Source organism: Ranitomeya imitator, chromosome 2 (assembly GCF_032444005.1).
Source record: "Ranitomeya imitator isolate aRanImi1 chromosome 2, aRanImi1.pri, whole genome shotgun sequence".
NCBI classification, from domain to species: domain Eukaryota; kingdom Metazoa; phylum Chordata; class Amphibia; order Anura; family Dendrobatidae; genus Ranitomeya; species Ranitomeya imitator.
The window spans coordinates 846,687,621-846,701,715 of NC_091283.1; the positions used below are offsets into that span (position 1 = coordinate 846,687,621).

The 14,095-nt window shown below is 53.1% G+C and overlaps 1 protein-coding gene across 2 annotated transcripts in view; it reads left to right on the top strand.

Annotated features, from left to right (window-relative positions):
- The window catches only part of CASP7 (caspase 7), a 46,489-nt gene extending 32,742 nt beyond the window's left edge, over window positions 1-13,747 (top strand). Inside the window, exons 1-5 of one of the 2 annotated variants that reach the window (XM_069754341.1) lie at window positions 4,622-4,697; window positions 5,759-5,887; window positions 6,497-6,672; window positions 10,240-10,378; window positions 12,662-13,018. In XM_069754341.1, the coding sequence (XP_069610442.1) occupies window positions 4,634-4,697; window positions 5,759-5,887; window positions 6,497-6,672; window positions 10,240-10,378; window positions 12,662-12,885 (732 nt within the window). In that variant the 5' untranslated portion in view covers window positions 4,622-4,633 and the 3' untranslated portion in view covers window positions 12,886-13,018. Of the gene's footprint in view, window positions 1-4,621; window positions 4,698-5,758; window positions 5,888-6,496; window positions 6,673-10,239; window positions 10,379-12,661 lie in introns of those variants that run through there. The other variant, XM_069754340.1, reaches the window with a different exon arrangement.
- The last annotated feature ends 348 nt before the right edge of the window (window positions 13,748-14,095 follow it).

Genomic DNA, 14,095 nt, shown 5'->3' on the forward strand with positions numbered 1-14,095 from the left:
GTGATGTCACCTCTGATCTCTGGTGATGGATAGGAGGCATTCTCAGTGATGTCACCGCTGATCTCTGGTGATGGATAGGAGGCATTCTCAGTGATGTCACCGCTGATCTCTGGTGATGGATAGGAGGCATTCTCAGTGATGTCACCTCTGATCTCTGGTGATGGATAGGAGACATTCTCAGTGATGTCACCGCTGATCTCTGGTGATGGATAGGAGGCATTCTCAGTGATGTCACCGCTGATCTCTGGTGATGGATAGGAGACATTCTCAGTGATGTCACCTCTGATCTCTGGTGATGGATAGGAGACATTCTCAGTGATGTCACCTCTGATCTCTGGTGATGGATAGGAGGCATTCTCAGTGATGTCACCGCTGATCTCTGGTGATGGCTAGGAGACATTCTCAGTGATGTCACCGCTGATCTCCGGTGATGGATAGGAGGCATTCTCAGTGATGTCACCGCTGATCTCTGGTGATGGATAGGAGGCATTCTCAGTGATGTCACCGCTGATCTCTGGTGATGGATAGGAGGCATTCTCAGTGATGTCACCGCTGATCTCTGGTGATGGATAGGAGGCATTTTGAGTGATGTCACCGCTGATCTCTGCTGATGGATAGGAGGCATTCTCAGTGATGTAACCGCTGATCTCTGGTGATGGATAGGAGGCATTCTCAGTGATGTCACCGCTGATCTCTGGTGATAGATAAGAGGTATTCTCAGTGATGTCACCTCTGATCTCTGGTGATGGGTAGGAGGCATTCTCAGTGATGTCACCTCTGATCTCTGGTGATGGATAGGAGGCATTCTCAGTGATGTCACCAGATTTTCAGTACAGAATGAACTATGGGAAAGTCGGCAAATGTGTCATCATTAACAACAAGAACTTCCAGGAGAAAACAGGTGATAAAAGTCTACAGTCTGTGTCTCTGGGGATGGCTAGGAGACATTCTCAGTGAGGTCACCTCTGATCTCTGGTGATGGATAGGAGGCATTCTCAGTGATGTCACCTCTGATCTCTGGTGATGGATAGGAGGCATTCTCAGTGATGTCACCTCTGATCTCTGGTGATGGATAGGAGGCATTCTCAGTGATGTCACCGCTGATCTCTGGTGATGGATAGGAGGCATTCTCGGTGATGTCACCGCTGATCTCTGGTGATGGATAGGAGACATTCTCAGTGATGTCACCTCTGATCTCTGGTGATGGATAGGAGACATTCTCAGTGATGTCACCGCTGATCTCTGGTGATGGATAGGAGACATTCTCGGTGAGGTCACCGCTGTTTTCTGATGATGGATAGGAGGCATTCTCAGTGATGTCACCGCTGATCTCTGGTGATGGATAGGAGGCATTCTCAGTGAGGTCACCGCTGATCTCTGGTGATGGATAGGAGGCATTCTCAGTGATGTCACCGCTGATCTCTGGTGATGGATAGGAGGCATTCTCAGTGATGTCACCGCTGATCTCTGGTGATGGATAGGAGGCATTCTCAGTGAGGTCACCGCTGTTCTCTGATGATGGATAGGAGGCATTCTCAGTGAGGTCACCTCTGATCTCTAGTGATGGATAGGAGGCATTCTCAGTGATTTCACCGCTGATCTCTGGTGATGGATAGGAGACATTCTCAGTGATTTCACCTCTGATCTCTGGTGATGGATAGGAGGCATTCTCAGTGAGGTCACCTCTGATCTCTAGTGATGGATAGGAGGCATTCTCAGTGATGTCACCGCTGATCTCTGGTGATGGATAGGAGGCATTCTCAGTGATGTCACCTCTGATCTCTGGTGATGGATAGGAGGCATTCTCAGTGATGTCACCTCTGATCTCTGGTGATGGATAGGAGGCATTCTCAGTGATTTCACCTCTGATCTCTGGTGATGGATAGGAGGCATTCTCAGTGATGTCACCGCTGATCTCTGGTGATGGATAGGAGGCATTCTCAGTGAGGTCACCTCTGATCTCTAGTGATGGATAGGAGGCATTCTCAGTGATGTCACCGCTGGTCTCTGGTGATGGATAGGAGGCATTCTCAGTGATGTCACCTCTGATCTCTGGTGATGGATAGGAGGCATTCTCAGTGATTTCACCTCTGATCTCTGGTGATGGATAGGAGGCATTCTCAGTGATGTCACCTCTGATCTCTGGTGATGGATAGGAGGCATTCTCAGTGATTTCACCGCTGATCTCTGGTGATGGATAGGAGGCATTCTCAGTGATTTCACCTCTGATCTCTGGTGATGGATAGGAAGCATTCTCAGTGATGTCACCTCTGATCTCTGGTGATGGATAGGAGGCATTCTCAGTGATGTCACCTCTGATCTCTGGTGATGGATAGGAGGCATTCTCAGTGATTTCACCTCTGATCTCTGGTGATGGATAGGAAGCATTCTCAGTGATGTCACCGCTGATCTCTGGTGATGGATAGGAGGCATTCTCAGTGATGTCACCGCTGATCTCTGGTGATGGATAGGAGACATTCTCAGTGATGTCACCGCTGATCTCTGGTGATGGATAGGAGGCATTCTCAGTGATGTCACCGCTGATCTCTGGTGATGGATAGGAGGCATTCTCAGTGATGTCACCGCTGATCTCTGGTGATGGATAGGAGACATTCTCAGTGATGTCACCGCTGATCTCCGGTGATGGATAGGAGGCATTCTCAGTGATGTCACCACTGATCTCTGGTGATGGATAGGAGGCATTCTCAGTGATGTCACCGCTGATCTCTGGTGATGGATAGGAGGCATTCTCAGTGATGTCACCGCTGATCTTTGGTGATGGATAGGAGGCATTCTCAGTGATGTCACCGCTGATCTCTGGTGATGGATAGGAGGCATTCTCAGTGATGTCACCGCTGATCTCTGGTGATGGATAGGAGGCATTTTGAGTGATGTCACCGCTGATCTCTGCTGATGGATAGGAGGCATTCTCAGTGATGTAACCGCTGATCTCTGGTGATGGATAGGAGGCATTCTCAGTGATGTAACCGCTGATCTCTGGTGATGGATAGGAGGCATTCTCAGTGATGTCACCGCTGATCTCTGGTGATGGATAGGAGGCATTTTGAGTGATGTCACCGCTGATCTCTGCTGATGGATAGGAGGCATTCTCAGTGATGTCACCGCTGATCTCTGGTGATAGATAAGAGGTATTCTCAGTGATGTCACCTCTGATCTCTGGTGATGGGTAGGAGGCATTCTCAGTGATTTCACCTCTGATCTCTGGTGATGGATAGGAGGCATTCTCAGTGAGGTCACCTCTGATCTCTAGTGATGGATAGGAGGCATTCTCAGTGATGTCACCGCTGATCTCTGGTGATGGATAGGAGGCATTCTCAGTGATGTCACCTCTGATCTCTGGTGATGGATAGGAGGCATTCTCAGTGATGTCACCTCTGATCTCTGGTGATGGATAGGAGGCATTCTCAGTGATTTCACCTCTGATCTCTGGTGATGGATAGGAGGCATTCTCAGTGATGTCACCTCTGATCTCTGGTGATGGATAGGAGGCATTCTCAGTGATGTCACCTCTGATCTCTGGTGATGGATAGGAGGCATTCTCAGTGATGTCACCGCTGATCTCTGGTGATGGATAGGAGGCATTCTCAGTGATGTCACCAGATTTTCAGTACAGAATGAACTATGGGAAAGTCGGCAAATGTGTCATCATTAACAACAAGAACTTCCAGGAGAAAACAGGTGATAAAAGTCTACAGTCTGTGTCTCTGGGGATGGCTAGGAGACATTCTCAGTGAGGTCACCTCTGATCTCTGGTGATGGATAGGAGGCATTCTCAGTGATGTCACCTCTGATCTCTGGTGATGGATAGGAGGCATTCTCAGTGATGTCACCTCTGATCTCTGGTGATGGATAGGAGGCATTCTCAGTGATGTCACCTCTGATCTCTGGTGATGGATAGGAGGCATTCTCAGTGATGTCACCGCTGATCTCTGGTGATGGATAGGAGGCATTCTCGGTGATGTCACCTCTGATCTCTGGTGATGGATAGGAGGCATTCTCAGTGATGTCACCTCTGATCTCTGGTGATGGATAGGAGGCATTCTCAGTGATGTCACCGCTGATCTCTGGTGATGGATAGGAGGCATTCTCGGTGATGTCACCGCTGATCTCTGGTGATGGATAGGAGACATTCTCAGTGATGTCACCTCTGATCTGTGGTGATGGATAGGAGACATTCTCAGTGATGTCACCGCTGATCTCTGGTGATGGATAGGAGACATTCTCAGTGAGGTCACCGCTGATCTCTGGTGATGGATAGGAGGCATTCTCAGTGAGGTCACCGCTGATCTCTGGTGATGGATAGGAGGCATTCTCAGTGATGTCACCGCTGATCTCTGGTGATGGATAGGAGACATTCTCAGTGATGTCACCGCTGATCTCTGGTGATGGATAGGAGGCATTCTCAGTGATGTCACCGCTGATCTCTGGTGATGGATAGGAGGCATTCTCAGTGATGTCACCGCTGATCTCTGGTGATGGATAGGAGGCATTCTCAGTGATGTCACCGCTGATCTCTGGTGATGGATAGGAGGCATTCTCAGTGAGGTCACCGCTGTTCTCTGATGATGGATAGGAGGCATTCTCAGTGATGTCACCAGATTTTCAGTACAGAATGAACTATGGGAAAGTCGGCAAATGTGTCATCATTAACAACAAGAACTTCCAGGAGAAAACAGGTGATAAAAGTCTACAGTCTGTGTCTCTGGGGATGGCTAGGAGACATTCTCAGTGAGGTCACCTCTGATCTCTGGTGATGGATAGGAGGCATTCTCAGTGATGTCACCTCTGATCTCTGGTGATGGATAGGAGGCATTCTCAGTGATGTCACCTCTGATCTCTGGTGATGGATAGGAGGCATTCTCAGTGATGTCACCTCTGATCTCTGGTGATGGATAGGAGGCATTCTCAGTGATGTCACCGCTGATCTCTGGTGATGGATAGGAGGCATTCTCGGTGATGTCACCTCTGATCTCTGGTGATGGATAGGAGGCATTCTCAGTGATGTCACCTCTGATCTCTGGTGATGGATAGGAGGCATTCTCAGTGATGTCACCGCTGATCTCTGGTGATGGATAGGAGGCATTCTCGGTGATGTCACCGCTGATCTCTGGTGATGGATAGGAGACATTCTCAGTGATGTCACCTCTGATCTGTGGTGATGGATAGGAGACATTCTCAGTGATGTCACCGCTGATCTCTGGTGATGGATAGGAGACATTCTCAGTGAGGTCACCGCTGATCTCTGGTGATGGATAGGAGGCATTCTCAGTGAGGTCACCGCTGATCTCTGGTGATGGATAGGAGGCATTCTCAGTGATGTCACCGCTGATCTCTGGTGATGGATAGGAGACATTCTCAGTGATGTCACCGCTGATCTCTGGTGATGGATAGGAGGCATTCTCAGTGATGTCACCGCTGATCTCTGGTGATGGATAGGAGGCATTCTCAGTGATGTCACCGCTGATCTCTGGTGATGGATAGGAGGCATTCTCAGTGATGTCACCGCTGATCTCTGGTGATGGATAGGAGGCATTCTCAGTGAGGTCACCGCTGTTCTCTGATGATGGATAGGAGGCATTCTCAGTGATGTCACCGCTGATCTCTAGTGATGGATAGGAGACATTCTCAGTGATGTCACCGCTGATCTCTGGTGATGGATAGGAGGCATTCTCAGTGAGGTCACCGCTGTTCTCTGATGATGGATAGGACTATTGCAACTTTCTTTGATTACTTTCAGGGATGTGTATCCGGAATGGGACGGATAAAGACGCCGGCGATCTCCTTCGTTGTTTCAGGAGCCTTGGATTTGATACAACGGTTTATAACGACAGAAGCTGTGAAGATATGGAGAGATTGCTGCAGAATAGTGAGTGACCAGAGCCTCATCCCCGACACTGCTAACCGTCACTGCACACTAACACCGCACACTGAGAATGTGTCGCTGGATATTTGGCTCGGAGTTCCTCCTGATTGCCGATACCAGTTACCACTGGTCATCAGAGGAAGGTAGATGAAAAATGGGCAAAGATTCCGGCACCAACCTAAAGGGAAAAATGGATTCTTTATTTATACGTAGTTAAAACATTAAAAGACGAAGCCTCGAACCTGACACCACATAGTGATGAGCTGCCAGCAGAGACCCTTGTAATGTCACCACTGATGGGGCTGGGTGCAGGGGGAACGTGGGGGTCTGAAATGGTTCTTCTTGGTGATGGTTTACGTGACAAATACCTGGCGTTACACAGGGGTGTAATACAAGAGTAGTGTCCAGTCACAGGGGTGTGTAGACTTTTATATCCCGGCATATAGTATATGGCGTCAGGGAATTTCTTCTGTTTCTGGGACACTGTGTGACGATCGGCTGCAGCGTTGTTCTCCTTGGCTCGTCTGCAGCTTGGGCAGGATCTCGGGCAGCGGATGTCGCCCGCACACAAGCCCTGAATGTAGAGTCATGGTGGTTTCCTTCTCCCGGCAGTGGCGCAGCAGAATCACAGCGACAGCTCTTGTTTCGCCTGCATCCTCCTGAGTCATGGAGAAGAAGGTCAGATCTACGGCATCGACGGAGCCATGGCTATAAAGTCTCTCACCTCCCTATTCCGGGGAGACAAGTGCAAAAGTCTGGTGGGGAAGCCGAAACTGTTCTTCATCCAGGTATAATGGCAAAATAGCAAGTTCCAAACTGTGAGCGTGAGGCCGGGGTCACACATGTGTGCAATGCGAGAAACTCGCACATCAATACCAGGCAGCAGCACTCGGGCCCGGAGCATAGAAATGCATGCAGCCGCACACTGTACAGTATACAGCTCCATCCCCCCCGCAGCTCCCTGGTGTACGGCTCCATCTCCCCCGCAGCTCCCTGGGTGTAGGGCTCCATCCCCCCACAGCTCCCTGGTGTACGGCTCCATCCCCCCCGCAGCTCCCTGGTGTACGGCTCCATCCCCCCGCAGCTCCCTGGTGTACGGTACCATCCCCCTCCCCCCCCGCAGCTCCCTGGGTGTAGGGCTCCATCCCCCCACAGCTCCCTGGTTTACGGCTCCATCCCCCCGCAGCTCCCTGGTGTACGGCTCCATCCCCCCCGCAGCTCCCTGGTGTACGGTACCATCCCCCTCCCCCCCCCCCCCGCAGCTCCCTGGGTGTGTAGGGCTCCATCCCCCCACAGCTCCCTGGTGTACGGCTCCATCCCCCCCGCAGCGCCCTGGTGTACGGCTCCATCCCCCCCGCAGCGCCCTGGTGTACGGCTCCATCCCCCCCGCAGCGCCCTGGTGTACGGCTCCATCCCCCCCGCAGCGCCCTGGTGTACGGTACCATCGCCCCCCCGCAGCTCCCTGGTGTAGGGCTCCATCCCCCCACAGCTCCCTGGTGTACGGCTCCATCCCCCCCGCAGCTCCCTGGTGTACGGCTCCATCCCCCCCGCAGCTCCCTGGTATACGGCTCCATCCCCCCCCCCCCCCGCAGCTCCCTACTGTACGGCTCCATCCCCCCCGCAGCTCCCTAGTGTACGGCTCCATCCCCCCCGCAGCTCCCTAGTGTACGGCTCCATCCCCCCCGCAGCTCCCTGGTGTAAGGCTCCATCACCCCCCCCCCCCCCCGCAGCTCACCGCAGCTCCCTGGTGTAAGGCTACATCCCCCCCCCCCCCCCGCAGCTCCCTGGTGTACGGCTCCATCCCCTTCCCGCCGCAGCTCCCTGATGTATGGCTCCATACCCCCCCCCCCCCCGCAGCTCCCTGGTGTACAGCTCCATTCCCCCCCCCCCCCCCGCAGCGCCCTGGTGTACGGCTCCATCCCTTTCCCCCCTCAGCTCCCTGATGTACGGCTCCATCCCCCCCGCAGCTCCCTGGTGTACGGCTCCATACCCCCCCACCCCCACCCGCAGCTCCCTGGTGTACGGCTCCATCCCCCTCCCCCCCCCCCGCAGCTCCCTGGTGTACGCTCCATCCCCCCGCAGCTCCCTGGTGTACGGCTCCATCCCAAACCCCCCCCCCCCCCGCAGCTCCCTGGTGTACGCTCCATCCCCCCCGCAGCTCCCTGGTGTACGGGTCCATCCCCCCCGCAGCTCCCTGGTGTATGGCTCCAACCCCCCCCGCACCTCCCTGGTGTACGCTCCATCCCCCCCCGCAGCTCCCTGGTGTACGGCTCCATCCCCCCCCCCCCCGCAGCTCCCTGGTGTACGGCTCCATCCCCCCGCAGCTCCCTGGTGTACGCTCCATCCCCCCCGCAGCTCCCTGGTGTACGGCTCCATCCCCCCCGCACCTCCCTGGTGTACGCTCCATTTCCCCCCGCAGCTCCCTGGTGTACGGCTCTATGCCCCTGCTCAGTGTATAGTTCCATCCCCCCACCACAAGCGTACAGCTTGTATACAGATCCATCTGCCACCCATGCCATCTGGACCCTCTTTTATGGGGCTGTCCACCATTTTTTCTGCTTTTCTGGGTCTTTTTCCACCGAGTCCACAATCCATGGTCATTAAGGATTCTCAGCACTGGATACATTGTAACAAACCCACAGCTGTGTGAGATATTAGGTCACAAATGGTTTTCAGTCTTTAAATGTAGCTACGATTGTTCCCAGACAGCAAACAGAGCGAAGTGAGCGGTGCGCACCCCTGGCACACAGACGGCTCCCGATGTAAAGGGTTCAGCGCCCCATGGGAGACCCCCACCCCTCAGTACATAGGAATGACTGCGCTAAAGTTTGTGGGGTTTTTTTCTTCACCACAATTCTGGCGCCAATTCATTAACAAAATCCCCAACATTTTTTGGATGTCAGAGAACTTTCACTTGTGGATGAATCATTTTTTGGCATCAGGACCAGAATTCCCGGTTTTTGGGACCTGGAACAATGGGGCCTCAGTGCCGTGTGCCCGCAGCCCTGCACCCCCTGGAAGGGCAGGAACATGATCCCGAGTGGCTGCCCTGCTAGGATGCAGCAGCATGTGCTGCAGGAGTAGGGCGACTTGTGGCCCTAAAATCTCCCATTGGCCCCTCCCTGCATGGAGAGATCTGATTGGCTCCCGGCCCATCTGATAATAAGAGGAGCATTAGGTAATGTCGCAGGGACTTTCTGTGATGTCGGCCGTGGCAGCAGGTGTCATCCGGCTGGCACTGGCAGCACCTGGCAAGGCACAGCGCCAGGGGCAGCATCACTACTGCAGAAAGAAAGTTAAAGGGAAACCGTTGTGTCCGATGATCCTGCATATATAGGGTTAATCTGCCGGTAACGGACGTCACAGTGGTGGCCGGTTATCAGGGAAAAGTTTATTCCTCCCAGTAGCCCCCGGCTTTCAGTCCTAGAGGCGGTCGGCGGGTCTGCAGTCACCGCTCGGTGCATAGACGCCGGCAAATAGAACCGCTCCTGGCACTTTGATTGACAGCTGGCTGTGCAGGGCATGTGTGTAGAGTGAGCTGTCAATCAAAGTCCCAGGGCGGCCGGCCACGGTGTGCTGAGGAGCCGCAGCAGCCGCCTCTATGACTGAAAGCCACAGGCTACTGCGAGGAATGAAGACTCGCTCTGTGCAGACTCTGAACCAGCAGGGGCTGTGAGCGGAGAGAGCACGAGTGCAGCTCTGGGGGCAACTAGAGTAGAGACCCCAATGTGGCTCAGATGTCCGGTGCGGATCTGTTCCTTTTAAGGGGAAATAAAATAATGAAAACCTTCAACACTTACTTGCAGCTGTGGGATCTCTATTCCTTACTATTTTCAGAATCTCTGCTTGCTGCAGTGAATGGAAACTTCTCACAACTGAGGGTTTGTTACATTCCTGTTCAGATTGGAGCTGAACGGATCCATCTCAATCCTGCAGATAGTTTGTTACAATGTATCAGTCTGGAAACATTGTGTAGGCAGATGGATCTCTAGGCCCCTCCAGGACCGGGGCTGGGGGGGACTGCGGCCTCAGCACCCTGTATAGATGTGTCATGTAGCTATAGGGGGCCCTGGAGCCTAGAGGGGCCCAGAAGGTCTCAGACCCATATAAGAAGACCATTCACATTAGTTGGGGGTCTTGTTGGGAGATTTTGGGGTCCCTGAGCCTGACTACATGACACAAGTCCTGGCCCCTCAGGGTCGCGTTCACGTATGATGGGTCTCCTATATCCGGGCCCCGTCTCTCTGCTCCCCGGTGGTTTCCCGGCCCATTTACCGAGTCATCTGCTGATGCCAAACCCAGCAGCGTCTTCCATTACAATCGGTGGGAGTCTAATGGTTCCTGTAACGTTCCAGGCCTGCCGGGGCTCAGAGTTCGATGATGGGATTCAGACCGACTCGGGACCGGCCAACGACTCGCTGGAGACGGACGCCAATCCCAGATACAAGATCCCGGTGGAGGCCGATTTCCTCTTTGCCTACTCAACTGTGCCAGGTACTGATGAGCGGAGAATGGAGAGGGGCATAGATGCCACCGGGCTGGACCGTGGGCAGGGCCACATCACCCATATCTACAGTATAGGGCCGCTCCGCAGGGGCCACAGTGGCACCAAACCAGGGAGGCAGCAGCAGACCCAGGACTCCCAGACCCAGGACTCCCAGACCCAGGACTCCCAGACCCAGGGCTCCCAGACCCAGGGCTCCCAGATCCAGGACTCCCAGACCCAGGACTCCCAGTCTCAGGGCTCCCAGACCCGGGGCTCCCAGTCTCAGGGCTCCCAGACTCGGGGCTCCCAGACCCAGGGCTCCCAGACCCAGGACTCCCAGACCCAGGACTCCCAGTCTCAGGGCTCCCAGACCCAGGGCTCCAAGACCCAGGGCTCCCAGACCCAGGACTCCCAGACCCAGGGCTCCCAGACCCAGGGCTCCCAGACCCAGGGCTCCCAGACCCAGGACTCCCAGTCTCAGGGCTCCCAGACCCAGGACTCCCAGACCCAGGACTCCCAGACCCAGGACTCCCAGACCCAGGGCTCCCAGATCCAGGACTCCCAGACCCAGGGCTCCCAGACCCAGGACTCCCAGTCTCAGGGCTCCCAGACCCAGGGCTCCCAGACCCAGGACCCCCAGACCCAGGGCTCCCAGACCCAGGGCTCCCAGACCCAGGGCTCCCAGACCCAGGACTCCCAGTCTCAGGGCTCCCAGACCCAGGGCTCCCAGACCCAGGACTCCCAGTCTCAGGGCTCCCAGATCCAGGACTCCCAGTCTCAGGGCTCCCAGATCCAGGACTCCCAGTCTCAGGGCTCCCAGACCCAGGACTCCCAGTCTCAGGGCTCCCAGACCCAGGGCTCCCAGACCCAGGACTCCCAGTCTCAGGGCTCCCAGTCTCAGGGCTCCCAGACCCAGGACTCCCAGACCCAGGACTCGCAGACCCAGGACCCCCAGACCCAGGGCTCCCAGACCCAGGACTCGCAGACCCAGGACTCGCAGACCCAGGACTCCCAGACCCAGGACTCCCAGCCTCTATTTTATTTGGCTGTAGGGCCCTTCCTTCATTCGACGAAACAATCAGCCCCCGCCTCTGTCCCAACCGATATATAAAACTGAGGTGCTGACTACTTATATCAATAGTCCAAATATAGAAAAAGAAGGGGACTGGCCTAGCTATAGAAATATACAGTCAGGCAGCCCCCTTTTGTCCCAGCCAATGTATACAGGGGGGCCTGGCTGATCATATCAATAGCTGATGTTTAAAGTGATGGGGCTGACTGACTGCTTATTTGACCAGCAAAACCAGCCCTCTTGTCTTTCTATACACCAGCCATTGATCTCCGCAGTCAGCCAGCCCCCTTCTCTCTATACATCGCCCATTGATCTCAGCAGTCAGCCAGTCCCCTTATTTCTGTACATCGGCCATTGATAGCAGTCAGCCAGCCCCGTTCTCTTTCTACACATTGGCTGTTGATAGCAGTCAGCCAGCCAGCCCCCTTATTTTTCTGCACATTTTCCATTCATATCAGCAGTCAGCAAGCCCCCTTCTCTCTATATACATTGGCAGTTGATATGAGCAGTCAGCCAAACCCCTTATCTTTCTATACATCAGCCATTGATACCATCAGTCAGCCAACTAGCCCCCTTCTCTTTCTCTACATCAGCCATTGATATCAGCAGTCAGCCAGCCCCCTTGTCTTTCTGTACACCGGCCATTGATATCAGCAGTCAGCCAGCCCCCTTCTGTTTCTGCACATTGGCCATTAATAGCAGTCAGCCAGCCCCCTTCTCTCTCTGTATATTGGCCATTGATATCAGTAGTCAGCCAGCCCCCTTCTCTCTATTATTCGGCCTTTGATCTTTGCAGTCAGCCAGACATTCTGTCACAGTCGATGTATGAACAAGGAAGGGGTCTGGCTTAGCTTCTGTGCTGCTCTGCTAATACACGTATATCAGTATGTACATTTTTCATAAACAGCCCCTTCAATCACCGTAAACATGGAAGACTTTACAGCCTTATGAAGTACTTTGTGTCTGCTTGCTGTCAGTGAATGAGGACAGTCCTGTTTCCATTCAGAGCTGTAATCATGTCCTTATTGCTCCTGCTCTCAGCAGTGAATACATTGTATCCAGTGTAGACACCAGACTGATACATTGTAACTAAGCAGCAGACAGATTGGTGACAGCATTGTATCTGAGAGCAGGAGCGGCTGTGGACAGGATGGCGGTGTATCCTCATTCACTGACAGCAAGCAGCTCTATAGACCCTCTGACCCCTATGTCTCTGCAGGTTACTACTCCTGGAGGAATCCGGGCCGGGGGTCTTGGTTTGTCCAGGCCCTCTGCAGCGTTCTCAACGAGCACGGGAAGCAGCTGGAGATCATGCAGATTCTCACCAGAGTCAACTACCTGGTGGCGACCAGCTTCGAGTCCTGGTCCGATGACCCGCGCTTCAGCGAGAAGAAGCAGATCCCGTGCGTGGTGTCCATGCTCACCAAGGAACTGTACTTCTAGAGGATGGTCAGGCCCTCGGGGGCCACATATATTCAGGGAGCCTCCGGGCAACGGTCAAAGCAGAAAACTGGGCCACAAGGTGGATTCCTCCAGAAATCTCAGCATTTCCTTATGTCTGTGTCATGTGATCGTGTCCATCTTATCTAGGTTCTGTGGACTCCACCGTGCGGATTACAGGGCAGGTCCCAGCCTTAGGCCATGTTCACACGGTCAGGATTTCAGTATTTGTAGCCAAAACCAGCAGTAGGTGATAATACAGAAGTGGTGACGAGTTTCTATTAGACTTTTCCTTTTACTGTTCCTCTCCTGATTTTTGCTACAAACTCTGATTGTTACTGTTCACGGGGAGGATACCTTTATCATCCCCAGCACTCACACCAATTTGTCATGAACCGGGGTTGTATGGTTGCCCCTGGTCCTTTCTGAAGGGGATTTAGCTATATTCCTCTTCCCAGTTCCGGTTTGGAACTTGCGGCTCTCTGGCGCCCCCTTACCCTCAGGTCACACCAGGTACTGCACCAAGGATAATTAGTCGCCAGAAAGGCTGCCTTACTTTGTACTGGCTAATGGGCATGCTGCAGTGAGGGCGATATAACTACTCCCACTCGGGGAGTAGTCCGTCGCTACAAAGCCTCCCAAACTCACAGGACAAATCTGCCACCAGCTCCGATTTCTTAATTAATAACTGGTGCAAGCCAACCCAGCTTAGTGGCATAATTCACTTCAGAGGGCGTGACAGTACGTTATAGAGCAAGGAGAGATAAAGCTAGTAATTTTATATATTTTACTCCAAAAAAGGTAGGCAGTGTTTGCAGAAGTATATAAAGGTATTATAAAAGTAGACAAGTCATATGTACAGAGGAAGAAAAAAAAAAACACAAAAATTGAGCTATACTTGAGTTGGTACACATGCAGAAGTTAAACGCATGTTGACATTGGCCACAAAACATTAAAACCTACAAGAGAAAAAAGTAAGCGAAAACCCTGATGTGACGAAGTAAAAAAGCAAAAGTGCATTTAAATAGCAGAGTTTTTAGTAATACTGTTTTTTTATCAAAAAATAGCCCAAAAGCCATCCCACCACGTCATGGTAACTCTGATCGGGACAGTCCTACACGGTCTAATATTAAAACCTTACCATGTGTCAATGTTGACCTCAGTGTGAATAAGGGTAGACAAAAGGACTGGGCTCAACCAGTGAAACACTAGA